The sequence below is a fragment of the Hippopotamus amphibius genome, chromosome 16 (genome assembly GCF_030028045.1).
Source record: "Hippopotamus amphibius kiboko isolate mHipAmp2 chromosome 16, mHipAmp2.hap2, whole genome shotgun sequence".
Classification (NCBI taxonomy): domain Eukaryota; kingdom Metazoa; phylum Chordata; class Mammalia; order Artiodactyla; family Hippopotamidae; genus Hippopotamus; species Hippopotamus amphibius.
This window is the reverse complement of record NC_080201.1, coordinates 45,502,885-45,530,528: the sequence shown is the minus strand read 5'-3', so window position 1 is coordinate 45,530,528 and position 27,644 is coordinate 45,502,885. Positions and strand designations below refer to the sequence as shown.

The 27,644-nt window shown below is 57.5% G+C and overlaps 1 protein-coding gene across 2 annotated transcripts in view; it reads left to right on the top strand.

Moving 5' to 3' along the window:
• Positions 1–8,981: 8,981 nt before the first annotated feature.
• The window catches only part of PEPD (peptidase D), a 110,043-nt gene continuing 91,380 nt past the window's right edge, over positions 8,982–27,644 (top strand). For both annotated transcript variants that reach the window (XM_057712067.1, XM_057712066.1), the window contains exons 1-4: positions 8,982–9,047; positions 17,555–17,738; positions 19,672–19,799; positions 27,556–27,619. In XM_057712067.1, the coding sequence (XP_057568050.1) occupies positions 9,031–9,047; positions 17,555–17,738; positions 19,672–19,799; positions 27,556–27,619 (393 nt within the window). In that variant the 5' untranslated portion in view covers positions 8,982–9,030. The remainder of the gene's footprint in view (positions 9,048–17,554; positions 17,739–19,671; positions 19,800–27,555; positions 27,620–27,644) is intronic.

Sequence of the window (27,644 nt, the reverse complement as noted above, 5' to 3'; positions counted from 1 at the left end):
TGAGAGGTCTCTGAGTCGATACTTGTAGATCTAGATCACTCCTCTTAACAGGTCTCAAGTGCAAGAGCAGACGAGGGTCCACGGGTGGATGAATGTGTAGCCTGCTTCTAGTTTTCATCTATCACAAATAGTCCTTCAGTGAGCCTGCTGGTTTACGGCTTCTTGTTTTCGTGAGGCGGGATTTCTTTAGGGTAGATAATGAGAATTGCAAGTATAGGTCAGATGGCTTTGTTTTAAATTTGGGGGTTTTATAGCTATTTCCAAGATACTTGCCAAAGTAGGAGTTCCAATTTATCTTCCCACAGCCTTAGAACATTTGGTCTCGGCAAGCTTTTACTCGATGCCCGCCTTGGGGTGGGAGTGATGGGCTATGCACTCTTCAGCCAGCAGGGGCTGGGGTCCCATGGGCACCTTGGCCGGGCCAGGGAGCTTTCGTGACTGGGTCATGGGGAAGGCAGAAGGAGGGGGCCTCACGGGAAAGTAGGGCGTGAAAGGGAGGATGAGAGGGAATAACGTGTGGGTGGTGGGGGTGATAAGCTCAGGAGCAAAGCCCAGCACCCACACAGCATCCCTGGAGAGGCAGTTGACGGGCCGGCATAGGAGTGCGTGTGACCTGAGGGCACGAGAGGGGTTGCGCTGCCTTCGGTGGCTGTCCACACAATAAACCCCAACCTGGTCACAAACCACTGGTGGCTGGAGTGCTGGTTAGAAGCCCGTGCGCCTGGGCCATACCTCAGCTCACCAGAGCGGGATCTCTGCGGGGAGGGTTGCATGTCTGTCCCACACAGAGAGAGCTCGGAGCTTGTCCCCGTGCTGGGGAGGCCTTCCGCAGGGGACACGGACCCCTTAGAAGCAGCCCTTAGTCTTCACATGGCAAGTGCCCTTGGTGACAGAAGGGACAGAGTCTGCCATTGGTGCCAGATCCAAAGCTAAAACTGGTTCTCCGTGCACCCGATTCTGCAGATGAGTTCAGTGAGCATCTGCAAAGATTCCAGGAGCTCTTCTCAGCCCAGTGTGGGCCTCCTTCTCCCTCAGGCAGAGGTGGTGTCCAGGGGAGATACTAGGTCCATTCTTCTCCCAGACTCCCGTAAAGAAGGCCTGGCTGCCCACCCCTGACCGGCACTGCTGCCCCGGTCGGCCACCCAGCCTACCCCGGAGGAAGCTGGTAGAAGCCCCGTGCTGGGTCGGCAGCTGGTCCTGCAGGCGGATGCGTGGTCTGGGAGGAGCCGCATGTGCAGAAGCTCCTACCTCTGGCGTTTCTACTGTGAGACGATTTTCAGTAAATTCTCCCTCAAGCCCTAAATATTGATCTCCGAGCTCTGGAAATAAAATTGTAATTTTCCCAAAGACTGTTTGAACAGAATGTCCAGACAGGATGGGGAAGCGAGTGAGACCCCTGCTGGCTCCTGAAGCTGCCAGGGAACTTGGTGTCTGATTCAGAGACTGTGTTACTGTCTGGACTGAGCACAGCGGTGGCAACATCTTGGGTACCTATTAATCTTTTAAAAAGATGTTCCAGATAGAACGACCAGTGCTTGGAAGTGGAGCGGGGCACTTGGGAAGGCGTTGCTGCAGCTTGTCTTCCTCTAGGTGAGAAGGTGCTTGTTTTAGGAAGAGCAGGGCTCTCTTCACGCTCCAGGCTCAGCCTCCCACAAGGTTTGGGTCTGTCTGAGCCAGGCTAGCCTAGGGCTGGACTCCCTGCTGACTGTCACCTCTCAGCTGCCCCTCCAGGCCACCCAGGTACAATCCCATGCGACGGGCGCCCCGTGCTGGCCTTGCCCTGGGGGGTGACCGTGCAGGCCAAGTTTCCAGGCCGGGCTCACTGGCTTTTGGTGCACACACGCCTCCATCGGCATAATCCCGTGGATTTAATTGGCTCTAGCACCATCCCTATGGCAGGGGCCTTCCAGTCCCCTTAAAAATCCATGTCAGGTATTCCTGGGGGTTCCCCAGGGGGATTCTTAGAGAAATTCAGAGTCCTCCCGCTTCCCGTGTTTCAAGTCGGCTGCCCAGAAAGCCCCACTGGGGGCACCGAGTCTCTGCACCCCTGCTACCCGGCCTCCCCTGTGCAGCAACAGGGCTGCGTGGGGGTGCTGCCTCTCGGGGCCCCCAAGGAGGTGCAACCACATGGTGCCGGGCAGAACCGAGGTCCCTGCAGCCAGACCATGCTCCAGGTAGAGGTGGCATGAAGGTCACACTTTCTCCCCAGGACCCCGCAGCGGCTGCTGCTGGGACCCTGCATCTCCCAGAGGTCCACGTGACAGCAGCCCCTACAGCATCTGTCCCCAGCCTCCCCTCCAGGGTGTAAGTTCCAGGCTCTCCTCCCTCTCCCCTGCGTGATCACCCTGCGTAACAAATCACCCGTTGGAATAGTTCAAAACAACCATTTACAGAGCTCCAGGTTCTGGGGCTGGCTCGGCGGGTCTCTGCTGGACTCATTCGTGGGTCTGCAGTCAGTCCTTGGGTTGGCTGGAGGCTGATAATCAAGGCAGCCTCGCCTGTGTGTCTGCTGGGTGGCAGGCTGTTGAACGGGCATCTGACATTCAGGCAGGCTAACCAGGGCATCTTCACCCTGTGGCAGGGCTCCCAAGAGCGGCAAGAGGGTGGCCCCAGTGGGTGAGCCCCTTCCGAGGCCTCTGCTTTTTGTGAATGTCTTATTATCCAAAGTAAGTCACATGGCCACTCCAGATTCAAGGGCTGGTGAAATAGACTCTACTTCTGGATGGGAGGGGCTGCAGCATCACGAAGCAAGGGTGTGGACACAGTGAGGAGAATTTCAGACCCATCTTGCAATCTATTGTCTGTCCCTAACCCCTCTCACAAACCTCCTTGCAGCCCCTCTTCCCTACATGCAAATCCATGCCTACAAGCAGAGTCCTGCTGGCTTCATAGGTGGGGCCAAAAGCCCTGGGTGCAGCCAGGGACGCCCTCTCTGCAGCCTTCCCCACTCATCTCTTTCCGTGCATCTCTTTAGCATCTCTGTGTTTGGCTGGACTGCCAGTTTATGTACCGGGAGCAAGGCTGGCTTGCATTGGCCAGGCAGCCCCAGGACCCAGCTAGTCCTCTTGAAGGGAGTAAACACTGACCCCTTGGCTTGGGGCTATGAATTCACTCATGTGTGCCAAAGCTGCTCTGTACATGGGCAGGGCTTAGAGTGACCGCATGGGGCATCTCGCCCACCTTCATGCCTTGAGGATAAGGGTCCTGGTGCTTTCTTGCTGCCCCTACTTCTCAAGTGACCACGGAAATAAGGAAGACAGCCATCCTGAGTCAGGGGCTGTACTGAGTGTCTCATGGGACCACCCATCTAATCTATTCAACAATACACCAAGCTAAGACCCATCACCCCCCGGTTTAGCGAGGAGGAAGCTGAGGCTCAGAGAAGTTGGGTAACTTGCCCAGCGCCACACAGTGAGTAAAGTAAAAAAGCCAGGAATGGGATCTAGGTTCCTGCATCCACTCTCCTAAGCTCCATGTACATGCTCTCAGATAATAAATATCACAATAAGAAAAGTGACCACTGCCACATTTGTAGAGTGTTAAACTCTTCCCCAAGGGCCCTGGTGTTCAAGGCCTCCTCTGCCCCTTAGAACTGACTCTTAGGGGAAGCAAAAGCACCTTGTTGTCTCCAAATAGCAAAAGTGAGGGCCAGGGAAGTCAGGGGACCCAGGCTTCTCATTTTGAAGCCCATATACTTCTTTTCTTTCTCCACTGCACAATTTCTAACAAGCTGTTTGTGCTCAGGGATATTTACTTGGCAATGATATGGAGGCAGGGCCAACTAAGGCCTTTAGAGGCAAAGAAATGAAAATGATGTATCCTTTCCTGTAAACTGAAAAGAAAAACTAGGAAACAAGAAACTCACACTTGTGCTGAAATGAAAATCGTCGCCTTCTAAGCTGTTCGATTGCAATATTCAGGGCTAGTTTGTCCAAGTTGAACTTTTCAAGGTTTTATTTGGGGGGAGTTGCTGACACCCCAAATTGGTACCCATGATATTGTGTATCACAGGGATCTGTGTATCTTTTTCAGCATCTTAACACTCACCTGCTTGGAGAATGGGACTCGGTGAGATGCCAGGCACCCAACCCTTCCCTCCCTGTTTCAGAAGCCCACCAAGGGCTTTGGCCGTGCAGGGAGTGAAGCCAGGATGCTGGATGTTGGATGCTGTGTCCGTCCAAGGTGATGTCCAAGAGGAGGGGTAGTGGCAACAATTTGGGGCAGCAAAGTGGTATGGCCTGGCTGTACACTTAGCTACCAACCTGCCTGCTTCCATTCTGTTTTCTGAGCCTGCCTCTCCTGCATGGCCAGACTCAGGGGCTTTTTGCTACCAAGAACACTGATGAGCATGGGGCTTAAAATGGGAAGAGACTGCAGGCAGGCAGGCAGCTGCAGAGCCTTGGCAGCTACACAGGGGAGTCGGAAGGGTTTGCAGGGAGGGAGAGGTGGGGGCGGGGGGAGAGGACGGGGGTGGCGGTGGGGAGACAAGGCACTGAGGAGGAAGAGTGGACAGGTGTGAAGTCAGGAGAGTGAGGAATCACAGGTGGCACGGACAGGTTAGGTGGCTGCTGGGGACATAGTCTGTGGATGATTTCACCACGGGCTGAAAGCATCCCCCTTAAAATGACACCCTGGTGGGAACCCACGAGAGGAGCAGTTCTACATGTCAGCAGGAACATCACATCCAGTAACTTGCAGCTGGGCAGAGGGAGAGCCCATCCCCTGGGGAGATTTCTCTCCGGGACACAAGTCACAGAATCCAATTTCCCTGTGCTGGGACTGTACACATACTTTTGAATTTCGTTCATTTTATCAAGATCTTGAAACGTGGCAATAAAGTTACACCAATGAATAGCCCCGCACAACATGGGAAATGCAATAAAAGTGAAAGCAATAAAAGGTGGAGAGAGAGCAGCCACTCAGCGCTGATACGACTCGGAAGAAATAAAAGTAATTATCACCTGCTCAACCTAGTCAGCCCACTCCGCGTGCACGGGAGAAAACCATTTCAGAACTTTATTTCCTATATTGAATGTCGATAATTGGATGTATTTGTAAGTCTCTCTGGAAGAAAACAGCTTGTGATTTCAAGATGAGAAAACAGTCTTCCAAACAGTGAAAAACAATATATTCCCATTTTCACACACACACACGCACGCACGCACGCACGCACGCACGCACAAAGAGCTTGTTTCCTTCAATGTTTTTAAGGTGCTGTTGGAATGATTTGCCTTTCCGAATGCACTGTTCCATTTCTCATCTTGAATTGCCTCGTAGACCCGGGCAAAGCACTCAGAGGGGACCATTTCATCTGAGGCAGTGACGGGGCTTCCTAGGGAAGGCCCCCTGGCTGCTGCCCGCCTCTTTTCTGCAGGAAGACGGATACCCGGGCAGGCTGGGTGGGGCCAGAAAGGGCAGGAGGAGTGTGATGTGGTGTGGGGGTTCCTCTGGGGAGGCTGAGGGATGGTGGTGACAGCTGTGGCATGGTCTGGAGGAAGGAGCAGGCCAGGCTGGTCCCAGGAGTGGAAGAGCTACGGCTGCTGCTGCAGCTGATGTTGCAAAGGCTGAGGGCTGGGATCTGCCGGAACTGTGATGGGGAGGTGGCCTCCTGGGCATTTCATTTCCATCACGTGCCTTCCTTCTCCACCCGGGAAGAGGCTGGGTTAGAATATGCCACCCCCACCTCCTATCTCACACACACACACATGCCTGCATCCTCTCCTCTTTCTGTTCAGTCTATTTCGTGCTGGTTTCCTGAGCCCAGTCTTCCATTGTCAGCAAAAGCAAATAGTCACAGAAACCTCACATGCCACCCCTTGTGGGGTTTTACCACCAGAGGCTGGTGCCCCCATGCAGTTGGCACAGAGCCTCTTGCCAGCTCCTCCCGCCCCAGACACGGGCTTGGACCCCACTGCTCCCCTGCTCAGAATCCCTCAGTAACCCCTCACTCATCACACACCCCTGCTCTTGGCCCTCCTGGATGACGGGCTCCTTGGGGACAATGCTGAGGGCCCCTCTTCCTCCTCTGCTCCTAGACCTCCAGGGCAGAGTCTGGGCCCCATCCTTTCCCAGACTGGCACATGTACAGCTTGGTAGCAAAGGCAGGGCCAGCATCCAATGTGGTTGCACAGAGCCTTCCAGCAGACCAGTGTCCTCGGATGTAGCAGAAGATGGAAGGGGCCCATGTCTGGCTCTTCCAGGGACACCCCTGCGAGGCCCCAAGTCAGAGACTGGCTGGTTGCCACCTCTGAGCCAACCATCTCCAGGCAGCCAGCCGTCAGCTGTGTCCATGGAGCTGCAAGAGCATGGTGACTTGGTCGAGTGGCGTGGGCACAGCAGGGAAACCTGGCAGGACACAGTGTCACAGGGACAAAGGGAGCCATGGAGAAGCCTTCCTGGGACCAAGTTTCTTTGTGGTCTCTGGCTGGGGCAGGGCACTTCCGGAGAGTCACGATACCCTGGCCGCTGGGCTGGCTGAGCGCAAACGCTTCTCAGCCACTTGTAGGTCACGACGAGGGAAGTCTGTTTCAGCCAAGGGTCTGTGACCTCAGAGGGGACGCCGCATGAGGCCTGAGTGTGCTGGCTGGAGCTCTCCCGTGCTGATTTATACACTCTCGCTCAAACTCTCTAAAATCAATCTTTCCCCAATTGCCTCCTGGCTCCCAGCAGCGTTCAGGGTCGGCCCTGCATGAGTAACTACGCAATCTTCTCCTACTCCCAGGGCTGCTTCTCCTGGAGCCCCCGCCAGAGCCCTGATGAGGAGGCATGGGGGTGGGGACAGCCCTACCAGAGCCTCTGATGGGGAGGGGTGAGCAGTAGCAGGGCAGCCCTCTGTGCCAGGCTCACTGGCAGGGCAAGCCCGCCATCCAGACAGACCTGGGTGGGCAGGAATCAGGGGCAGCTCCACCCCCTCCCAGCACTGCCCACAAACAAGCATGCTCCACTCAGTTGGTAGGTGCCCTCCCACCATTATTTTGCGGCTGTTTAGGATAATTACTTCTTCTTCATATTAACAAACAGCTGGCAGTTGGCTTAATTTTGACATATTTTCTGTCAAAAGAAATGGTGGAGGGGCTGGGATTAGCTCCAGGGCAGGTTTTCCTTCTACAAAAGAGCATGAGAAGTTCATTCTGCTCACCCTCTGTTATTTTTAAAAAGTGTTGCTTATTAGAGAATCGAGTCTCTTTAGCTGAAGGTGGGAAACTGCTTAATGGGAAAGGCGGGGCAGGGGTCCAAGTTCTCAGGGCAATGGACTGGGCAGTGGGGTGAGGGGCTTGTACTTCTGCTCTCCTCCCTGGAAACTGGCAAGAGGGCAGATAGATCCTCACTGGGGTCCTGCCTGGAGGAAGCGGGAAGGGGGAGGAAGGATGGGGGTCCCCTCTTCCAATAACGCTCCTTGGTCTTATCTGGGTCAGGGAGGTGGGAAGTGCCGTCTGGAGGTGCCACCTTCCTCCTCATGGCTTTGGCCATTTTAGCTGTGCCACAGGCTAAAGGTGCCTGGATGTTCGCTCGTGAAATCCTACGGCAGCCCCAAGAGGAGATACCATTAGCTCCCACCCGTCAGATGAGGAAACCAGGGGTGGTGCCAGGACTTGCAGCAAGCACACTCCGACACCCGCCCTGCTTATGCCCCAGCTTGATTCCCCACCCTCCCATCTATTTAAGGGGCCTGCTCTCTTCCCAGATGTGTGGCGACAAACTGCAGCTGCTTCTCCATCTCAGTCCCTGGTGCCTCCCTAGCTCAGCCAAGGTGACTCACATCCTCATCCTGACAAAGAAACAAGGCCCAGCATGTGCCCACGGACTCCCTTACCCCAGCCCCCAAACCCAAGGTCTTCAAACAGAAGCCACTTACAGCTGTGAGATAGCTCGGGGCTGGGGTAAGGGAGCCCATGGGCACGTGCTGGACCCCACTTCCTGTCCACACACATCTGCATACCCTCATGGGGCCCAGGACTCAAGGGGTTCCCTCCCCCACCAGCCCTGGGGCCCCTTCCTTCACTGAGTCAATGTGAGTCACTACCAAGTTACTACTAAATAAGCTCAAGCCCCTGTGTGAACTTAGGTGAGTTATTTACCTCTCTGGGCCTCAGTTTCCTCATCTGTAAAATGGCATTAAGAACAGAGCCTACCTCACTGGGCTATTGTGAGGATTCAATGAACTGACACAGGGCTATTGTGAGGATTCAATAAAAAGGTGCTCCATACCTGTTAGTATTACTACTATTTTAAGGCACCGACAGCACGTGGAGCCCCCCTGGAACATCTACTTACCATCCCCCTTCCTGTTCCACTCCCTAACTCTCTGGAGGACCCTGCACCCAACAAGAGTGCCCAGCAGGGCAGAGGGCGATGCCCTCTGGTAGATTCTCCCTCCTGAACTGTGCCCTCCCTGTTCCCACTTCTCCCCAGCCCTCCTCACTGGGCTCCCTGCCTCCAGGCCCTTCTCCATCCTGCAGTTGAGGGAGCTTGGAAAGGTCTTAACAGACTTAACTCCCCAGCCCCATATTCAAGGCGCTGCAAGACCTGACCCTTGCTTAGCTCTGAGGCTGCACCTCTCACTCCCACACCCCCCTCCTGGACACTGAACTTTTAGGTTATTCCAGTTGCCCCGGCCTCTGCTCAAGCCATTTCCTTTCTTAAGCAACAGCTGTCACCTCTGCCCCGACCCTAGACTGGGTCAGAGGCTCCCTCTCGCAAAGGTGTCCTCCCCCCTGGGCAGGCTGGGAGGTCAGGTTAGGGGCAGAATCAAGGTATCCACTGCCTCGGGAAGTTTTCTCCTATTCTGGAAAGGCCTCTGCCCGCACCCCAGCCCCGCCCCTCGCCTGCAGCCAGAGGCCTGCGAGCAGATAGATTCTTCTTCTTTTTCAGGGCTCCGCCCCTCCGGGTCCTGCGGAGCCTTTTCGCTGGAGGCGGCGAGGCTGGGGCTCCCGGCCCCGCCCAGGCCCCGCCCAGGCCCCGCCCCCCAAGTTGGGACCTGGTGGGGCTCAGCTGACGCCGCACTTCACGTGACGCTGGAGCCCGGCAAGCATGGCGGCGGCCACTGGGTGAGTGCCGCTGCTGTCCCTGGCCCTCGCCCGGCGGCGCGGAGCGGGGGCTTGGGCCTCCCGTCTGGAGAGTGGGTGAGAGGCCCGCTGCCGGCCCGCGTCCCCGCCGGGCGTGCAGTGTGGCCGCGGGCCGCGCGCTTGTTGGCGCGGGTTGGGCGTCTGGCTGCTCTTCCGAGTCAGCTCGCTGGCCGCGGGCCGCTGCCCACTGTCCTCGGGGCCTCAGTGGCGCTCAGGCCCCAGCCGCGCGTGTGGCGTCCCCACGGAGCGGCCGTGGTGGGGGCCCCGGGTACACGCGCGCGTTCACGGTCACGACCCTCAGGTGGAAGGGCGGCGTTGCCAGGGCGCTGGGAACCTGGGGGCTCCCCGGAGGAGGCAGCGTTTGAGATGGGTTTGGAATCCCGGCTCTAGCAGGTCGCTTCTCCTTTTCCTTAAGGGCCCAGATGGAACCTCCTCAGAGGAGCCTTCCTAAGCACCTATCCTATTCTTATCACCACCTGGTGAATTATATAGTACATGTAGAAAAAAACCTGAAAACCAAAAAAACTTGTTTCTTGTTTTCTCTGCATTTGTTGTAGGAAGGGGGACCCCTTCCAGGGCCCGAGATGGGGCTCTTGTCTATCACTCAGAAATGAATTGTCCAAGGAGACACACCTGCCGATAAAGCAAGAGACTTTATTGGGAAGGGGCACCGGGGGTGGAGAGCAGGAGGGTAAGGGAACCCGGAGAACCTGCCCCATGACTTGCAGTCTCGGGGTTTATGGTGATGGGATCAGTTTCTGGGTTGTCTCTGGCTAATCGTGCTGACTTAGGGTCTTCTCAGGTGGTGCGCACATCTCTTAGCCAAGATGGACTCCAGCAAGGCAGGTAGCACATGTGGACTGGCATCTCCTTTTGACCTTTCTCCTATTCTTCCCATTGGTGGTGGCTTGTTAATTCCATGTTCCTTACCAGGATTTCCTGTCCTAAAATAACTCATGCAAGTTGTTACTCTCTGCCTGGCCAGGGTGGGTGGTTTCAGACTGTGTTTCCCCTAGCACATTTAGAGTGTGAGGTCAGGCCTTTGTCTGATCTGCTCTTGAGCCTTGTTAGTACTGTATGTCCCTTGCACACAGTAGATGCTTCATAGATTCTGTTGAGTGAAAGAATGGTGAGTGGTCCTAGTGGAAGGAAGTGTGGGCAGATGGGCTCACTGAAGTGTTGGGGAGTGTCCCAGATGAAGGAACATCTGAGCAAAGGTTGAGAGTTCAGAGTGTTCTGGAGAGAGGGGACAGTGGAGTGTGTCCCTGTGCTGGAGGGCACAGTGTCTCCAGTGTCTCAGCAGGCTTTTCCAGACTTTGTCCTAAGGGACTGGAAACATCCAAGGGTTTTAATCTGCTCAGATCTACCTTTGAGATGACTATCACCTGGGCTATGTATGAGTTCAGGGCAAGGCCCAATCATGGACACAGCATTTGGGCCTGGAGATGCTGGGGGCTGGGAAGGGGAGTGGTAGAGAGAGGGCACTGCCTCAGATACCAGGCTGGAACTGAGATCGGAGTCGGGGAACTGGTGGGCTAAATGCATCTCTCTTTTTGGAAGGTGGGGAGAATGGTGACAGAAAATGGCCCCCTCAGTTGGCCCCCAACTCCAAGTTTGGCTGAGCTCTGGACATACAAATCAAACACTTAATAGGCACCTGCTGTATTCCAGGAACAGTGCTGGGCCTACCCTTAGGTGTTCATGGGCCACTGGGGTAGATGCCATGCCTCTGGTCTTGGTGAGTGCCATTGATGGGAATGGGTTCTGAGCTCAGAGGAGAGTGTCTGTAGGCTTCACTCCCTGAATGACATTTGTGCTAGTCCTTGAGCACCCCTCAGGCAGAGAACTGTGCTTGCGAAGTCCCAGATGAGTGTCAAGGAATCCAGGGCCAGATCCTTGAACCCCAGCCTGTGAGCAGTAGCTGCAGGCCACTGCCCAGATGTGGGTCTATTACCCCTATATCTGGGCTGCCACGTGGTCACAGGGAGTTACAGGGGCTGCATTTGGGTTGAGAGCTCCATGCTGACTTGAGGTCTGCTGCTCTCCTGGAGGTACAGGGAGCCAGGCTGGTGATTGGATGGGCATGAGCGTAGAGCTGGCTGAATCCCGGAAGGAGGGCCCTTACAGCAAAACTGATTCTCTGGGCCATGGAGCAATAAAGCTGAGTGACAGAGGCCTTGGAGAGGTGTGTAATTGGAAGGGAGACCTGACAGGTGCAGGTAGCTTCCAGAGCTTGACAGGACCTGCTTGGCAAGAGCCATCCCAGGCTGGTATGGGTTGCCCTGCTGGACATTTTGAGCCCAGCAGATTCTTTAAGTAGAAGAGGCTTTGAGTGTGTTTCCAGCAAAGTCCGGTGCCCAGCTGCACACACAGGACAGATCAGAGTGTCAGGCATAATGAGGTACCACACCATCAAGTCATAGCCACAGGCTCCCCAGGAGTTGGATTTGGTCGCCTGTAAAGTCCTTCCTGGGCCCAGGGAGGCCCATGTGATTTGGGGAGCAGTGGAAGCCCTCAGCTGGCATCTCAGATTCAACTAGAAACTTGAGATGCTCTTCTGGGAGTGTTTCGGGGTTGATCCTGCTCTGTCCTGCTAGCCTGGGCAGGGAGTTCAAGTTTGAGACAGAGGGTCCTGTAGCCTCCAGAGGGTCTGCTGTGAGGTCACCTCCACCCCGCTTCCTCCTTCCCATCCCATGGTACTTGGTGGGAGGGAGTCTTGCCTTCTCCTTGAGTCATGCCTTGAGCTTTCCATGGGCAGAGATGGGACTTTGTTGCTGTAGCAGGACCTGCTGCATCGGCCCCCCACATGGCTTTTTCTTTTCTCCTCCTCCCTTTGCCCACTCAGCGGCTGGCCCTGGAGAGCCTTCGTCCTCTGACATATTGTTCACATATTTGCAGGCTGAGCTCAGATGGTTCCTCCTCCTAGAAGTCTTTCCTGACCCCCTTCCCTCCTGACCTTCAGTCAAGTCTTCCTGCTCAAAATCCCAGAGAATCCCAGTCTTTTCCCCCTGGCAGGATGCTTTTTGACGTCTGCAGTCTGCTCATTGTGGTTGGGTAGGGGGTTGCTCCCCTTCGTGTCTCTGCCGGCATCCTTGGGAGCCCAGGGACCAGTTCAGTTTGTGTCTCCAGGGCCCTGCAGCTGCCCTGGGAGTGGTGCTGGGTGACACAGTGCCTGATGAACAGGAAGAGGATTCACTCTACATCAGTCCAGCATGCCACCCTGCTTTCCACAGAGCCCTCAGTGACTGAGGAAAGGAGCCATGGGTGGGAGTGGGAACAGAACTCTGAATAGGATGGAGGAATATCTTTAATTCTTTAACTGAGTGACTCTCAGGGAACCGCTGTGCAGAGGGCTTTGGCCCAGAGATAAGCAGCAGGTGAGCTGCCCTGGGTGTGTACCTGTAGGGTCATAGGTCACGCTGGAGTAAGCATTTCTGGAGTGCAAGGATCTGGAGGAGCCAGGTTCTGGATCAGAGCCCGTCCCCACGCTGATATGAACCTTGTGCTCTTGGAGAAGAGGCATCAGGCTGACCTTGGAGCTGGGGGGAGGGGTGGGTCTGTGGGAGGCAGGCTGGCCACTGAGTGCCCCTGTGCTCTCCCAGCCCCTTCCCCAGGCCTGGTCTGACTCCACACAGGTCCCTGTGTGTGCTTAGCCCCTCTGACCCTCCTCAGGAGAAAGGTACGCATTTGGGAGATGCTGACCGTGAGGCCTCTCCAGCCAGGGTGAGCGGGCTGGCCCTGCTGACAGGTGGCGGAGGGCTCGGTGCCTGACCCGAGGTGGAGGCTGTGGCTGAGGGAGCAGGCCGGTCCTTGGCTGGCCTCTCTTGCCGGGAGTTGAGCAGCATGGCCCCATCCAGAAGTGGGGTCACATCCTAGTGCAGGGATCTTGTCCTTGTCTGTGCCGTGGACCCCGTGGGCCTCCGTGAGACCTTTACATCCCTCTCAGCTCGATGAAATAAAATACAGAGGATTACGGGAAAACCAATTGTATGGAAATATAGTTATCAAGATGTTAAGAAATACATTTGTGGTATAGTAATATATGCTTCTTTATTAACACATTAAATAATAAAAGCGGCAGGTCTAATAACCACCTTAATGTTGAAGTAGTGATGGGTGAAAGTGGTATTTTGAGATACTGTGACATCCATGAGGTGACGTGAAAATACCTCTGATTTCTGTTGGTGACAGATTCACATACTGCTGATACAGGTGTGGTTTGTTGCTTACATTAATAATTGAAGAAAATGTTAATTTGAAGGCGAGGTTAGAAAAACTAAAGATATAATTTTTTTTCCCATCCCAGTAGGTGGACTGCCCGAACTCTGTGCACGAATCCCTTGGGTGAGAACCCTTGCAGGTGGCCATGGAGGTCCAAGGAGGGGGTGGCTCAATACTGATCTGGGGGACAGGAGAGGGTTTCAGGGGCAGTGGCATCACATCTTCTGTGGGGGCTGGTCACTGGCACTTCCTGGGCTCTGGCAGTTGGCAGGGGGTGGGCTGGCCCAAGGGGGGCTGGAGCTTGTCCTGCAGGTCTCTTTGACACCCTGGAGACCTTGTCCGCCAGCCCCTGCGGTCTTCCCTGGGGCAGCCTGCAGTAAAGTGTCCCTTATTTACACTTGGACTTGGGGATGACCTGGCTTTTGCCTCTTACATTCTGGATGCCAGTTAGCAAAAGCTCCAGCAGAAACCAGTTGGGGATGTTTGATTCTGAACCTGCGAGTAGCGACCTGCGATGGCTCGGGTCCAGTATTCTCTCTGAGGGGTTGGTTTATGCCACGAGAAATCAAAGGGCATGTCTCTATAAACCTTGATTATGGGGTGCCCTGCAGTAACGAATGACTGCAGCCATCGGCCTGCCTGGGGGCTCTGGCCGGGCTGCCTTTCTCTGTTGTGGCTGAGCCCATAGAGGATTAGATAGTATTGTAGATTTTCTTTGCAGGAGCAGCTGATGCTCACGGGGAGGGTAGCTTATCGAGTTTCCTGTCTTGATCTGGGCTGCTTGGCTCTTGGGCCACAAGGCTCCTGTCTGGGTGCCCTGAGGAATTTAGGTCTCTCAGAAGGTTCTGGACAAGGTGAAGTCCAGTCCTTCTGAGACCCTTTCAGGTGGGGACATGGTGGCAGTCCAGGTGGACTGGTACCTGATATGCTTAGGAGGGGGGTTTGGGGGGTGACTTGAGGGGATGGGGGGATGTGGTGGGCAGGGGTCTGCAGGCTGGGCATGTACAGGCAGATGTGCTATTGAGTCTGTACGAATCTAGGCAGCTTTGGCCAAGGCCATCTGCAGCAGTGCCTCAGTACTGTTCCCTCTGCTGTTGGGAGTCTGTAGAGATGAGGTTCTTCCCTGAGCCCACCCCCTCCATGGGCTTTGCTAAATAAGGGGAAAGAATGGGGGCGGGGCTTGGGGGGACTCTCTGCAGGGGTGCTGGCGGCTGCACTTTCAGTTCCTGACAGCACGGCCAGCTGGGATGCTGGCATGTTTGCAAGCTGTCACCTCAGCCCTTTCATCCTTGTGGCTCAGCATGGCAGGCAGGTGGCCCGGCTTAGAGGAAGCCCTGGCCCCTTGGGTCCACCCTCCCAGGAGGGTGGGTGGGGGCCCATGCTCGGGGAGGGGGCCAGCAGGGAGGCTGTAGTCCTGTCAGCACATGTGGGGTGGGCCAGACCCCTTCACCCTTCCTGGCCAGGCTGGCCCGAGGGTTCTGCTTCCTGCCCCTCTGGAGCTGATGTGGCAACTTCGCACAGCTGTGTGGGTGGCCCCACGTCGTGACAGTTGTTCACTCAGCACATATTTATTGAGCACTTGCTGTGTGCCAAGCACAGTGCTAGGCCCTGGGGCAGCAGTGACCAGGGCAGACCCAGGGCTCTGTGTTCCTGGGGTTCCCATTCCAGTGGATGGAGGGAGACCTCACCAGTGAGCACCCGTACACAGTTATGTTGGAAGGTGATTGCGTCCTTTCAGCAGGGACTTGGATGAGTCTCACTCTGCGGGGTGACTGAAGAGAGTGTCCTGCAGGGTGGGTTTAAGAGCTGTGGGCAGGTTGGGCGGAGGGAGGGTGAGCAGCCTTTGTAGTTGCAGGTTCCACCAGGGAGGGAGCTGGGAGTGGATCCTCTGGCCTCCCCCATCTCTTCCCACTCCCCAGCCTCCTACCCTGCCTCCCAGTCACCAAGTCCTCCTAGAGCTAATGAGGTCCTCGTGGGCCGAGCCTGGACAGAGTGGGAGAGTGGATTTGGAGAGCGAGCGTGGAGGAAGCCTGGCCCAGGGCTAAGTGGGGGGACAGGCCGGGAAGAGAGCTGCAAGGGTAAAGAGGGGAGCCAGGGAAAACCATCCTGAGAAAGTGGCATTGGAGCTAAGATGTGCAGAAGGCGTCACCTGCCTCTGAGGGTCCCATGGCCAGTGAGCGCGGGGCGTGCCCCAGGGCCGTGAGGGCAGGTTCCATGTGCCCGGCTCTCACTGCAGAGCTGCCTCTCTCACACCAGCTCCGGGCTGTCTCTGCCCTCCTGGGCCTCCAAGCGTGCCTGCTCCTTGCTGCCCGGAGAGCCTGCAGGGCCTCCCTCGAACACACGTCACACGCACCTGCCTGCCTCCTGCAGCCTGGCTCCGGCCTTGCTGGCCCCCAGCCCACTCGCTGGGACTGCACTTCCTTCCTTTGTTTAGTCGTTCATGCAGCACAGTTTTAGGTGCTGGGAAGGAGTCAAGGTCCCTGCGCTTGTGGAGCTTTTTACATTTTACCTGGGGAGACAACGAGCTAGTAAATATACACGATTAAGCAGTGATGCGTGCTCTAGACAGGCGGGAAGAGAGTAGCGGATAGGTTTGAATGGAGTTATTGGAAAAGCTTCTGGAAGAGGGAGCATTTCTGCAGAGGCCTGGGTAAAGTGAGAAGGCCAGCCTGGTGGGCGCTGGGAGAGAGCAGTGAAGGCTCCCGGTGGGAGTGTTCTTGGAGTTTAGAGAAGGATGGGATGCCTGGGCGGCTCCCCTCCGCGCCTTGTGGCTGGGAGCAAGGCTGCACTGGGTTCTAAGTGCACTAGAAAGTGGGGAGAGGTTGAGCAGGGGCGCGCCTGCTGGGATTTGCAGTTTTTAGGGGTCCCTCTGGGTGGGTGCAGACCAGGCAGGGGGGGAAGCTGGGACCGGGAGCAGCTAAGAGTTCCTGCAGTTGCCCGGGTGGGAGATGGGGATGAGCCACATGGTCGTGGCTCCAGCTTGGAGGAGAGCTGAGAGGGAGGGGGCCCGGAGGGGCTGGCGCTGGGCCGGGTTTCAGCGGAGAGCGTGGCCTCCAGTGTCCTGGGTACCCAGGCCCCGTGAGGAGGGCACCCACCTGCAGATCCAGGAGCAGGGGGCCCCCGTGGCCTGGCAGGAGCTGCAGTGCAGGAGGGGTGGGCCGAGGTCTTTTGGGGTGGACTGAGGAGGGCACGGGCGGCCAGGACATGGGGACGGGCTGGCTGACTCTTCAGAGGATATTTATTGCAAAGGGAGAGAGAAATAGACTGCTGGAGGGTGGGGGGTCAAGGGAAGTACTTTTATTTCTTTATTTTAAAGACGGGTAAGGTTCCTTTATGTCTGGGTGCTGAGAATGACCCTGAGAGGGGAAAAGTGATGCTGGAGCAACTCGGGGGGTGGGCGGCGAGGGGAAAGGCGAGGGGTGGGGCAGGCCACGCCCGGGTGGAGGGGAAGCCTCAGGTGGGGACAGATGCGTGGAGGGCCGGAGGCAGGAGGGCTTTGGAGAGGGGGTGCTGGGAGGACAGGTGGTGTTTTCTCAGTGAAAAGGGAAGCCAGGGTGGGGGTAGGGAGATACACCCACTTGCTCTGCCAGGCCTGACTCCGCCTGGCCTTCCGTGAGGTCACCGCAGCTCATTCCTTGCTGGCTGCTGTCCTCGGGGTCAGCGCCCCAAGGGCTGCCGCTCCCAGGTCATCTGGTCATGGTTCCCCCTTGGTTACTTGGCACATACTCTGCTGGCCTGGTGCCAAGTGCCCTGGGGGGGGGGGGTGTGTGCGCGCATGCGCGTATGTTGGGGACAGGTGGGTGTCCCAGCTCAGGTGAGGAACAGCCCAGGCTGCTGGGTCTGTGACTTGCAGAGAAGGTGGCAGCCCGCAGACACACAGGCAGGGATCCAGTGTCATGTGTGTTGGATCTCGCGTGGATGGGAAGCTCCTGGAGGGCGGGAATTGGGGGTGGGGGGGTGGGGAGGGGATGTGTCTCCACTCCATTGCAGGCTTTCCCTCCATGGGCTTCACCTGCCTACTGGTTAAACAGACACAGCTGCCCCTCATCCCCACTTGTGGTCCCGCGCTCAGGGACAGGAGGGAAGGGTGTGGTCCTCCAGCGGCCCAGTGAGGGCCTGTTTCTGGGTCACAAGCAGGTCGAGCTTGGACCAGCTTGCCACGTGCTAATGGGGGTCCCATGGCATGCTCAGCCCTGCCCGTGGGCGGGGGACATGCCTGGCGGTGCTGACAGAAGCCTGCGTGGCGGTGTGTGCTTGTGTCTCTGCAGACCCTCATTCTGGCTGGGCAACGAAACCCTGAAGGTGCCGCTGGCGCTCTTTGCCCTGAACAGGCAGCGCCTGTGTGAACGTCTGCGAAAGAACCAGGCGCTGCAGGCCGGCTCTGTCGTGGTGCTGCAGGGCGGCGAGGAGACTCAGCGCTACTGCACCGACACCGGGGTCCTCTTCCGCCAGGTGAGTGCGGCCGGCAGCTTCCCGCATCTCTGAGTGTGCACTGGGCCTCCTGTGGGCTGTCTGCTGTCCTCCAGCATCAGGCCTGGTGGGCCTGGGCCCCTCTGTTCCCTGGGAGACGCTGAAGAGGCTCTCTGAAAGCAGGCCAAGGCTTGGGTCCCCAGGGAGCCCACTCTTTGGGGGCAGAGCTGTTGCCAGCCAGCCTCAGCTCTCTTAGGTCAGAATACGAAGAGATGATGTTCCTGGGGGAGCAAGCAGGCAAGGCTTCATGGAGGAGGCAGTATTTGGTGTGGGCCCTGAAGGCCAGTGTGAAGTGACAGGTGGAGCTGGTGAATGGGCGTTCCAGGTGGGGGGGATGGTATCCGCAAGATTGGACCTCAGAGGGTGAGCGGGGCAGCTTTTCCCTGGCCCCAGAGAGGTACAGATGGGGAGCCTGACTTCCTGGGGTCAGGTTCTGCTGCAGCAAGGAGGACGGGGGCTGCGGAGGTCCTGGGAGCAGGCACGTGAGCGGGGTCTGGGCAAGAGTTGGGGGGCCGGGTATGGGTCGCAGCTTGGCCAGTGCTGACCCTGTGACCCTCACTGGGTTTTGGTTTCCTCCCCTGGGAAGTGACCCAGGGGCCCCTTGAGGTTCTGGAACCCTGTGGGGCGGCAGGTGGCCCCGCTGCAGGAAGCCAGCCTGGATGTGGTGGCCTCGGCTAAGAATCACTGGCATCACTCGGTTCCCAGGAATAAGGACAAGGACAAGGACACTGGACAGAGGGCTCACTCAGGGAGGCCTTGAGCTGGCCCCACTTTACAGATGAAGAGACAGGCTCAGAGGGGAAATGACTTGCCAGAGGTGGAGCTGGGATTAATTAGAACCCATCTCCTGACTCCAAGTCTAGTGCTTTCTTCTCCCTGCGCTGCCCAGAGTGGGGGTCTGATGCACTGGGAACTCCCTGGGGGCGGGCAGAACTTGGAGGACATGGCCATCCAGCATCCAGGTCTGGGAGGAGGCAGGGGAACGAGAGGGGAGGTGAGCGTGGCGAGCCGGTGGCAAGGCGTGGTCACTGCAGCGGGACATCATCCACCCCGCAGGGCACAGGCCGAGATCACTGCCAGGAGCCTTGGCGCGGTGTTTTCTACGGCAGGTGCCCCCTACCGGAGGGCTTCCCTCTGCCACATTGTTCACGCAGCCGGAAGCCTGCCGTCCCCTGGTTGCTAGAGACGTGAAGGTCTAAATAAGTTTTCTCTGACTAGTCTTGATGCTTCTTGAGGTTTCCATAGTCTGTGGTTTAAAAACCGATCTCCTAAATTCAGCTGTTGGCTCTCTTACTGATGTTATGCAAGATTAATTTTAGAAGAGCGCCTCCTCCACTTCATACCTTTGTAACGATATTTTAGCTCCATGTTTAATGCTAAACACTGAAGTCATCAGCTGCCCCGGGGGTGGGAGAAGGAAGGAAGACGTCCTAAATGGAGGAATCCGTCTCTGAGCAGACGCCTGGCCTGGGCGTCTAAGTCAAGGTGGCGTCTTGCCTGCCTGTAGGCAGTGGGGGTGGCAGAGAGGTGGCGGGGGGGAGCAGGGGGTGCGGGCAGGGCAGAGCCGGACCTGCGGTGCTCATGGACACCCGTGTCTTAACCTGCCCTGTCTGGGACCTGAGAGATGTGGCCAGTGAGGTGGGGGTGCAGGTGGGGCTGGGGCGTGGGCAGGAAGCGGAGTCTCGGCAGCCAGCCAGGAGGAAGGAGGGGACGGCAGCCCGCAGCCGGCTCGGGGGGGCAGAGGGCGGAGGTGGCGGGCGGTGTGAGGCTGGGGGTCCGGCCCCGAGAGCTGGGGAGCCCGTGCTGACTCTCTGGGGTGCGGGGAGGAAGGTGCTTGGTCAGGTGCCCCACCTCTCCCCTCGCGCCTGTTTCTGTCCTGATGACTGGGTGACCTGGGTCCTCGTTCCCACCACAGGAGTCCTTCTTCCACTGGGCGTTTGGTGTCACCGAGCCAGGCTGCTATGGCGTGATTGACGTGGACACCGGGACGTCGACCCTGTTCGTGCCCAGGCTTCCTCCCAGCCATGCCACTTGGATGGGAAAGTAAGGAGGCCCCCGGGGCACGTGACCGTGCCTGCTGACGGCTGGCTGGCTGGGCTGGGGGTGGCTGCAGGGCCTGGTCTGCGGGTGGCAGGAGGGGGTGGAAGTAGCAAGAGGGAGGTTAGTGGTCAGGCCCATTGACAGCCTGCTCTGGACCAGAGCCCTTTACCCTTGGTTGGGAAGGGCTGTCAGAGCCAGAGCCACAGACTGTGCTCACGTTTGTTTGGAGGTGTTTATTAATCTTGAGATTCCGGATTCCCAGCTTTGTTAAGATGCCTGAGGCTTGGGTTCCAGGGGACCGTCACTCCTGCATGGCATGGATGGGAGGTGGCCCCTCCCTGGTGTGGTGGGGATTGGCTCTGGTCAGGGAGGGCAGCCTGGGGCCCTTCTCTGAGGCCCGTCACTGACGTGCAGGGCATTACTGGGTGCCTCTCGTGTGCTGGCCTCTGGGCTGAGCCACGTGGGGCCGTGGATGTGGGCCCTGCCTCAGTCGGCTCACCTGGGAGACAGGGTCGTGTTCTAGGGCTGTGCTGTGTGAGAAGCGTGGGGCCGACAGCCTGCCTCTCTCATCATCCGTGGTGCCTGCCTGCTTCAGGGCCCTTGGCCGTGTCCAGCCCTCCGGGGAGCCTTTCCTGCCTGCTCAGAGGTGCCGAGGCAGAAGCTGTACTTCACTGGGGATGTGTGAGGTGATCAGAGGATCCTGCTACATGCTCACTGCCTTCCAGCATGTCGTTTCTGCCAGGAGAGTGCTTATTCTGGGCTAATGTGTAAATTGCAGCCTTCGCTGCCCCGTGACCCCAAATGCTCATTACCAGGTAGTCTGGGTCTGCGGCCAGTTTGAATGACAAGGCATCTGACTGCTACAGGGACATCGCTCTGTGCAGAGGACCGGGCCAGGGCCCCCACACCTCAGTGGGCTTCTCTGGGGAACGAATCTGGCCACTGTCGGGGCTTCCGATGCCTTATCTGTGGAACAGCGATGCTGTGGCTCGTGAGGCATCGCCCGGGCTGTAGTCACAGTGCTGGTCACTGTGGGGTGGTTACATTTGTGACCCTGAAATGAGGCAGTGAGGGTGCTGGGGACAGGCAGCGTGTAATGTCCACAATATTTGTGGCCATTCCCTGTGGAGAGCTGGAATCTTTCCCCTCCTTTCTGACTCGATCAGGCCTGGGTGAATGTGGCCAGGTCACCGTGTGACTTCTGAGGCTACACTGTACAGTGTGCTATGGTTTCCACCTGGTTTTCGCTCCTCAAGCCCAGCTGCCGTGCAGTGAGGAACCCAAACTCGCCCATGTGGAGGGACCAGAGGCCTGGCTGACAGGCACCACCACCGACTAGAGCCGGTGACTCCAAGCCCCAGCTCTCTCGGGGCTCTGTGAGAGCCCCAACCATCAGAGTCCGTGAATGTGATAAATGCTTTTTTACTCCGCTACATGTCAGGGAGGTTGGTCACAAAGCCCTGGTAACTGGAGGAGTTTCCTGCTGAGAGTTTATATCTGGTCTCCGTGAGAAGACTCTCCCAGAGCCCTTCCTACCAGCAGCCCATCTGGGAATAGCCGGGGCCCCTGTGCCTGGGCGGCACCCATGGCTCCGGCCTGGCTGCCCTCTGTGCCTCCCCGTGGCCCTGCCTCCTGGCCCGGGTGTGCTGAGATGGCCACGACTCAGAGCAGCGCTGCAGTCAGACATGCGTCCCCGTGAGACGTGGGTGTGGACTGCGGTCGTTTCTGGTGGGAGCGGTGAAGGGGCTCTGAGTGCGTCCCCTCTCTGACTGCCGCTGCTGCGCATGCAGAGCTGACTCTCACGAGAAGTCAGGGAGTGCCTGTCCACGGGCGAGGGTGGGCATCCTCCAGGGCGTGGCCCCTGCTGCGGGGACGGCACAGTCCAGTGGGAAAACCTGAGCAATCTCACCCTGCCTCCCCACAGCCACCGTCTGGGGAACCAAATGGCACTTGAGTTGAGGGTTTTGTTTTGTTTTGGCCGAGCTGTGCAGCTTGTGGGATCTTAGTTCCCTGACCAGGGATCCAGGGATCGAACCCTTCCCCCCTGTGGTGGAAGCGCAGAGACTTAACCGCTGGACTACCAGGGACTGACTTGGGGGTTTAAAACCCAGGACCTGATTGGTGAGGGAGCAGCTCTCAGCGGTTGGCTATTCTAGAGCGTCATCTTCAATAATACAGGAATGAATGATGTGCAGCACTTTGACCACGGCTGTGTTTTAGAGCCGCTGTTAAAAAGTTCTCCTTTAGTCTGTCCCTGCTTTCCCAAGGCAGCTGATTGCCTGGTGTGGACCTTGGAGGGTAGAAATGGGTCTGCAGGGTGGGTCTCCCTGTCGGAAAGGCTCCAGGTGCGTGCTGGGCAGGCCAGACATCGCAGGCCGGTCCCAAGGGGCTTTCTGGCTCCGCAGCAGAGAGCTTGCCCCTTGTCTCTTGCAGATCTGGCCCCGCTCCGTGCCCATCCCCGGCAGGCCTTTCCCTCCCTCTGCTCTGGTGTGACCCTCCCCTAGTCCCCATGTCCTGAGCCTTCGGGAGAGAAGGCACGATGGGAACAGGGCAGTGGAAGGAGTTGGTTGCCTGGAGCTGGAGGTGGGGAGTAGCCAGGTCTGATGTGCGTAGCTGTTTCCAGACCCTCGTAATCAATAGGGTGAGAGCGAGGCTGATGGGATTACCTGGCCTTTGCAATCAAAACCCACCAGACTGAACATTTGACCTTCAGCTCCTCAGCTTCCTTTTGAGTCTCTATCTGATGGCTTTTGAAAATCCATCTGGCAGATACTGCAATCCGAAGTCGCCCAGGGAAACAACACCCCCGCCTGCAGATCTGCCACTTCCTGTGTAAACAGCCTGTGCTGTTGTCAGGGCTGCAGACGCCAAGGGGCCCGTGGGCAGCCTGGTGCTCAGCCTGTTCCTCACCCCGGGCCTCTGTGGGCACGGGAGGGTGGTGGCTTCTGTTTTGTTTTTGTTTGGAGTCTTTGCTTACACAAGTCTGGTGTCTTTTTGATGTGAGAGTGTTTCCCATCGTTTTCGTCCAAATCGGGCTCAGCTGTTGGCAGTGTTGGCTGCTGGAGTGTCTGGGGTCCTCCGAGCAGGTGGGAAATTGCCTCTGTGATTCAGCACCCCAGGCAGCTTCAGCACCAGTAGAGGGTGAGCGGCTTTGGGCCGGCTGGGTGGCCCTCCTAGAACCTTCGGAGCCTTGGCTGTGTTCTGCTCCCCTCCCTGGCTGAGACCTCGGGCTTGGAACAGGAGACAGCGTGGCCGGCCTGGGGTCCCCAGGGAGGAGGGTCTCTGAGGCCCTGAGCACTGCACTCTCCGGTGTGGGAACTGGTGTGTGCGTGCTGTGGGGGGGGTGTGAGTGCAGTGTGAGTGGGGAGCACAGGGGGGCTGTGATGTGGTGCGTGTGGTGTTGTATGGCGGGGTGGGGTGTGTGTGAGGTGGAGAGTGGGCGTGTGCGCGTGTGGTGTGTGTGTACGCATGGCGGAGGGTGGAGTGTGTGGGGGGGTGTGTGGTGTGTGTGTGGTGCGGTGTGACGTACGTGTGGGGTGTGGTGTTTCACAGCCACTGCTTCCACCGCCTACACACAGCTGGGTCACAGGACGAAGGCTGCCTCAGCCTGCCTGCTGGCCTGGCCCCGGCTGCCCCGCCTTCAGGGAGGGCGCCCCGGGCACTGGTGAGGGGTGCAGGCCTTCCTGAGGAGGAGGGCCGAGGGAACTCCTTTGGCTCTGACCCCAGGCCGTCTGTGGGGCGCCTGAGTCCCGGCAGCCCGAGGCCTGGCGAGGCGTTTACCGGGATGCTTGGCCGGGCCCTTCTCCCCGGGCTCCGCTGACCACAACTTCCTCTCCATCACCTCTGCTCCCTGTGCCGGCCTCGCTGAGAAGTGCTGCCCCGCCACCCGGGAGCAGGCGCCCGCACAGCTTTGGAGAGCCCTGCTCTTCTCTGACGAGCTAGTAGAACCTTGACACGGTTGCCGACTTCCTTCCGGAGCAAGTGCGGGGTCCCGGGCGGTGAGCGGGAGGAGAGGCCGCCGCGTTGTGTGTGGCTGCAGGCAGGCTCCGGCCGCTGGAGGTGGGTGACAACGGCTGTAACTTGCTCCTGGTACTTCTTCATTAGCCCCATGCAGGTGGTCAGCTCGCCGGCTAGAGCTGCGCTTGGAAGTTTCATTTTCTAGAGGGCTCCACCGTGTCTGCACCATGAGCATTAATTGGAAGTTTCCTTCTCACAGGAGGCCCCGCACAGGGTGGGCGCTCACTGTGCCTGCCCTGACCCCGAGTTCTGCGAAAGGCCTCCCCATCGCATGCCGGGCCCAGCGGCCAGTGGACATGGCCTGCGTGGGCCGGGTCCCCAGACACTGGCTCCTTCTTGAAGGCATGAACCCCTTTGAATGGGGCCCTCCCTCCTCTCTCCTGCCAGAGCTGCCCCTTCCTTTTTTTTTTTTTTTTTTTTTTTTTTAATATTTATTTATTTTGCTGCGTCAGGTCTTAGTTGTGGCACACGGGCTCTTAGTTGTGGCATGTGGTATTTTTTGTTGTGGCACGCGGGCTTGTGAAATTCTTAGTTCCTGACCAGGGATTGAACCCGCGTCCCCTGCATTGGAAGGTGGATTCTTAACCACTGGACCACCAGGGAAGTCGCTACCCCTTCCTCTTGAAGGGAGCGTTACTGGAGTGGGATCGGCTTCCCAACGGACCCACCCTCTCCCATGCATTTGGATCTCTCACAGGACGAGTTCTGGCGTGAGCTGCCCTGCAGGACCCCAGACTCCAGTCACGGCAGCGTGCAGCCCTCTGTGGGATAATAATAATAGCTGCCCAGTGACCTCTCCAGCCCGCTCTGCAGGGCTCACATGGACGTGCCACTCCTTCTCCGTCAACCCCACTGGTGGCTGGCTTGATGTGGCAGCCTGGCACATTCATCTCTTAGGGTAACATTTAAATGATTTTTAATATAATTGGCCCCAAAACATGAAAAATAAATATTATTCAAACTTAATTATCTCAGCCCTTTAGAAAAAAAATGACATTCAAAGTGCCAGAAAAGATGCTCACAGCTTTTCAGGTTATTTCTTTCTTTCTTTTTCTAAAAAATGTATTTATTTATGTATTTATTGGCTGCATTGAGTCTTCGTTGCTGCACCCGGGCTTTCTCTAGCTGTGGAGAGCAGGGCTACTCTTTGTTGCGGTGCGTGGGCTTCTCACTGTGGTGGCTTCTCTTGTTGTGGAGCACGAGCTATAGGCACATGAGCTTCAGTCGTTGCGGTGTGTGGGCTCAGTAGTTGTGGCTCACAGGTTCTAGAGCGCAGGCTCAGTAGTTGCGGTACACAGGCTTAGTTGCTTTGCGGCATGTGGGATCTTCCCGGACCCGGGCTGGAACCTGTGTCCCCTGCATTGGCAGGCGGATTCTTAACCCCTGTGCCACCAGGGAAGCCCCTTTTGGGTTATTTCTGTCAAATGGTTGTTCCTGCTGAGAATCAGGCCTGTGGCTAGTTGGGCACTTTGGGCCCTTGAGGCCCCGTGTGTGCTCTGGACTCGCTGAGGAGGGCAAAGAGCATTTGATGGGGCTGGCCCCTGAACTCACGTCCTCCCAGACATCAGGATGGTGCCAGCTGGCTGTCCCGTAGGCTGGCTGGCCCTTGCTGCTCCTTGGCTTCTGTGGCAAGTGAAGTGGCTCGTGGCTGGTAAGTGAGAGGTGGACAGGTGAGTGCAGAGCCCTGGGCCACCCGCAGATCACAGCTGCCTCGTGTTCTTCTCTCCTTTGCCACCTCCTCCCCCCCACCCTCCTCTGGTTCCACCTTGTTAAGACCTTGACCTCAGGCTGAATACATGGAGATGTTCCCAGGTCTCAAGTCTGCCAGGTCACTGCTGAGTCCTGACCACCAAGACTCCCAGGCAGGGCTGACAGGAGCACATTTCCTGACACATCCTTTGGCCAGATGGTTTGGGAAAGCTGGGAGGGTTAGGGTCCCCGACGGGAGGGGAGGTAAAAAGTTCAGTGTCCAGGCTAATGGCCGAGATGTCCCTCTGTAGGCATCATCGAGGCTGGCCTCAAAAGCAGGTCCTTGGCTCTTCCTGAATGTTTTAAGGGTTTGCTTTTGATGCCTGTCACAGCTGGAGGGAATGAAGTGACCTGGGACCAGAGGTGAATTGGGGACCTGCCGAGGATGCTGGGTGTCTGTCCTGAGCTGGAATTGCAGCCAGACCAGTCATCATGAATGTGGTGATGGCGCCCATGGGCCTGCCTCTCGCCCTCCTGGCATGTGCTCTCGTGCACAGCTGCAGGGTCAGCTGTGCTGAGAGTGTCACTGCTTGGTAGCGAAGGGTCAGCGAGCTCTTTGTAGTGAGCCCTGGAACCAGGCCTCCAGCATCCAGGTGAGTGCTGTCATCAGTTCCTGCCCCGTGTAGCTGCTATAGGCGGCGCTAATGGAGGCCAGACTTTGGCCATTTAACTTTCAACTGTAGAAGCTAATGCAGTTGGATTGTGCAGAGTTAATTAACGATGCGAGCTTGACACTCAGTGCCCACTTCAGAGAAGCCGAAAAGGAGGTAAAGCAAAGAGGGTTCTGGGGCACTGCGCCCCCCGTCTCAGTGGACCACTGTCTCCCTGGCCCGGCTCACTGCTGTGGCTCTGAGCTCCCCGCTGCCAGTTCCCTGGGGCCAACCCACCCGTCCCTGGATTGTGCTCTGTGTTTCTTGGGCACAGTGTGGTCTAGGACGCTTGTTTGGGTGGAGAGGAAAATGGTGCAGGGCTCAGAGAGGGAGTGGGAATCTGTTTCCTGGGCAGTGGTGTTTCAGGGGCACGTGGCGCTGGCTCTTAGGGGTGGTCGTCTCCGAGTCCCAAAGTGCTCTCCCCACCGTCCCCGTGGGCCTCCCAGGTACAGTGTCCTTGGCACCTCCATCTGTCTGTCATCTGCTCACCCTTGAAGCACGATCCGAAAGCCATCTGCTACTTCCTCTGAGGCCTCTTTCGGATCTGACACTTGGTGACTAGAGTATCATGTGATCACAGGCAGGACGGGGCTGCATCCCCTGCGCTGACGCGGTGCTCAGGCGTGGGACAGCGCAGGACGGGGTGTGAGTGTCTTGGACACCCTTCCCCCAGGCAGCTGGAGCTCCTCATGTGAGCTCTGTCACCAGCAGTGACGTTGACTCAGCCGCTGACCTAGAGGCTGGGGGGTGGGGGTGGTGCTTGCTGGACCCGCCAGCCCTGCCCAGCACAGCCGTGACCAGGAGCCCTTCGTGAGGTGGACAAGGGCTACCCAGCCGCCTCCGCCCTGTGTCTGTCTTCTACTGGCTGATTTTTCAGGGCCGATGAGTAAACTTGTGTATTTCTCATCACAGTGAGTAATACTGTTATTGACTTCTTTAAAATGTTAATTTTTAAACTTGCCTTTAAAGAGGCTCTGTGGGGGCCTGGGAGGCAGCTTATTTCACGCCCCAAAGTGTAGGGCGGGCTGGCTGGCTGCCCAGTGAGCCCTCATTGGTGGTGAGGGAGGTTTGTCCTCAGCTGCTTGCTGCAGGCGGCCAGGGGACTTGAAGGAGGAGCAGAGGTCAGCTGGGGAAGGTGGAGGGACGCAGGTGGGATTCAGCAGTCACTCTGTGGCCCAGTGCCTTTTGCCCCTTGAGTCTGTGTTGGGCAGACTGGCCCGATGCCAGATGCTGGCTGCGGCAGGGATGGGCCTGGGGCTTCATGGCTTGGGCTCGGGAGCAGGGGAGGGCAGCCTGAGCCCAGTCGCGGCCACACACTGACATTCCTTGTGTTTCCTTTTGAGGATCCACTCCAAGGAGCACTTCAAGGAGAAGTACGCGGTGGACGACGTCCAGTACACAGACGAGGTCAGTAGTGGCCGACTCCTCCCGC